The sequence below is a fragment of the Borostomias antarcticus genome (genome assembly GCF_949987555.1).
Source record: "Borostomias antarcticus genome assembly, chromosome: 16".
Taxonomy (NCBI): domain Eukaryota; kingdom Metazoa; phylum Chordata; class Actinopteri; order Stomiiformes; family Stomiidae; genus Borostomias; species Borostomias antarcticus.
Genome location: NC_140249.1, coordinates 23,900,777 through 23,903,276, shown reverse-complemented (window position 1 = coordinate 23,903,276; position 2,500 = coordinate 23,900,777). Strand labels below are relative to the sequence as shown.

Sequence of the window (2,500 nt, the reverse complement as noted above, 5' to 3'; positions counted from 1 at the left end):
TATGAACATTTCATATCGCGATCATAGTGAGCAAAATTATCACGGTTATCAGTATTATCGCAGTAATATTATCACCGTACAGTAGATTCATTTTGCTCCGGTTGATCTCCTTAATCTGTTGATTGGCTGATCCCTCCCGGTCGGTGTCTCTGATTGGCCGGCTCAGTACATGTTCAGCGCGTTGAGGGACAGCGTGCCGACCATGCTGCACGCCAAACACATGGAGTCATGTGACCTGCTGCTGGAGAGCTACGACAAGGAGATCATGGAGGTGTTCAACGAGGTGAGGGGGGGGGGGTTGAGGGGTGAAGGGTAGCTGTGTGTGTGGGGGGGGAGGGGGCGGGGGGGGGGGTTGAGGGGTGAAGGGTAGCTGTGGGGGGTGGGGGGGGCGTAGCTGGAGATTGGGGAGGGAGGTGTGGAGGTGACCATGGGACAGGAGTGTGCAGGAATAGAGACAGAGAAGAGGAATAGAGACAGAGAGAGGAGGAATAGAGACAGAGAGGAGGAATAGAGACAGAGAGGAGGAATAGAGACACTCCCCCACTTAACCACCCTGCTGTCTCTATGTCCCCTACTGACCCACCCTGCTGTCTCTCTATGTCCCCATGTCCCCTACCGACCCACCCTGCTGTCTCTGCATGTCCCCACCCTCCTACTAAACCACCCTCCATCCCTTGTGCAGCATCTGCTGGACAAGCTGTGTAAGGAGATAGAGAAGGACCTGCGTCTGTCCGTCCACACTCACCTGAAGCTGGACGACCGGAACCCGTTCAAGGTGGGCATGAAGGACCTGGCCCACTTCTTCTCCCTCAAGCCCGTCCGCTTCTTCAACCGCTTCATCCACATCAAAGGTACGGTGGCTTTATCTGTTCACCTGTCTGTGTGTGTGTGTGTGTTTGTGTGTTTGTGTGTGTGCGTGTGTGTGTGTTTTACCTGTACTGCACTTTGGTCGATTGTAGTCGTTTTAAACGTGCTTTATAAATAAAGTTTGAGTTGAGTTTGTGTGTTTGTTCCTCTCAGCCTATGTGACCCACTACCTTGTTTCCTCTCAGCCTATGTGACCCACTACCTTGTTTCCTCTCAGCCTATGTGACCCACTACCTTGTTTCCTCTCAGCCTATGTGACCCACTACCTTGTTTCCTCTCAGCCTATGTGACCCACTACCTTGTTTCCTCTCAGCCTATGTGACCCACTACCTTGTTTCCTGTCAGCCTATGTGACCCACTACCTTGTTTCCTCTCAGCCTATGTGACCCACTACCTTGTTTCCTCTCAGCCTATGTGACCCACTACCTTGTTTCCTCTCAGCCTATGTGACCCACTACCTTGTTTCCTCTCAGCCTATGTGACCCACTACCTTGTTTCCTCTCAGCCTATGTGACCCACTACCTTGTTTCCTCTCAGCCTATGTGACCCACTACCTTGTTTCCTCTCAGCCTATGTGACCCACTACCTGGACAAGACCTTCTATAACCTGACCACAGTGGCGCTGCATGACTGGGCCACGTACAGCGAGATGAGAAACCTGGCAACCCAGCGCTACGGACTCATGATGACAGAGGCCCACCTCCCCAGCCAGACCCTGGAGCAGGTGTGTGTGTGTGTGTGTGTGTGTGTGTGTGTCTGTCTGTCTGCCTGTCTGCCTGCCTGCGTGCGTGCCAACGCATCCAAAATCAATTAAAGCAATCAAATCAATTAAAGCAATTAGAAGAAGTGTAAAGGTGAACCCTGTGGTTGATCTCCCGTCAGGGTCTGGACGTTCTGGAGATCATGAGGAACATCCACGTGTTTGTGTCTCGCTACCTCTACAACCTCAACAACCAGGCAAGACCTCAATGTTTTATTCAGACCTCAATGAGCCTTTTAAAGGTGCTCGGTTCCATTTACTGCACGTTTTGTAAAAATAGAAATAAATAAAAAAATCCAATATATCCAAAAAAAATAATAAAATCCAATATAACCAATAGGTCCAGGGGAGTCATAACTATCTGTACAGAAAATATAGCCAACGGTGTCGTGCCTGTGGAGCAAATGCAGAATTTATTTTTATTATGAGAGAAGCCGGCCCGGAGCTGAGCCCCGCCCCCTGAACGCACCCCCACCCCCTGAATGACACGTATGGAGTGAAAACGCCCACTTGTTTATATCTGATACGCTGCACCACTGCCCCCTCTAGTGGCCGAAAAAAAAATCGAACCGAGCACCTTTAAAGAACTATATTAAAAAGCGACATTATTTGTCCACTTAAATCCTAGTTTTATTGGCAGCTCTACAGGACCTTCGGTCAGATCAGGTCAGATTGTTCTCTTGTCGGTTCCTCCTCAGATCTTCATCGAGAAGACGAGTAACAACAAACACCTGAACACCATCAACATCCGCCACATCGCTAACTCCATCCGCACGCACGGCACCGGCATCATGAACACCACGGTGAGGAGTGTGTGTGTGCGCGTGTGTGTGTGTGTGTGTGTGTGTGTGTGTGTGTGTGTGTGTGTGTGTG

The 2,500-nt window shown here is 50.3% G+C and overlaps 1 protein-coding gene across 1 annotated transcript in view; it reads left to right on the top strand.

Moving 5' to 3' along the window:
• Positions 1-2,500, top strand: part of washc4 (WASH complex subunit 4) — a gene marked incomplete at its 3' end in the record, with an annotated part of 17,508 nt that overhangs the window by 10,081 nt on the left and 4,927 nt on the right. The window contains 5 exon segments of the mRNA XM_084451422.1: positions 167-283; positions 683-851; positions 1,437-1,591; positions 1,750-1,824; positions 2,326-2,430. Coding sequence (XP_084307548.1) covers positions 167-283; positions 683-851; positions 1,437-1,591; positions 1,750-1,824; positions 2,326-2,430 — 621 coding nt within the window.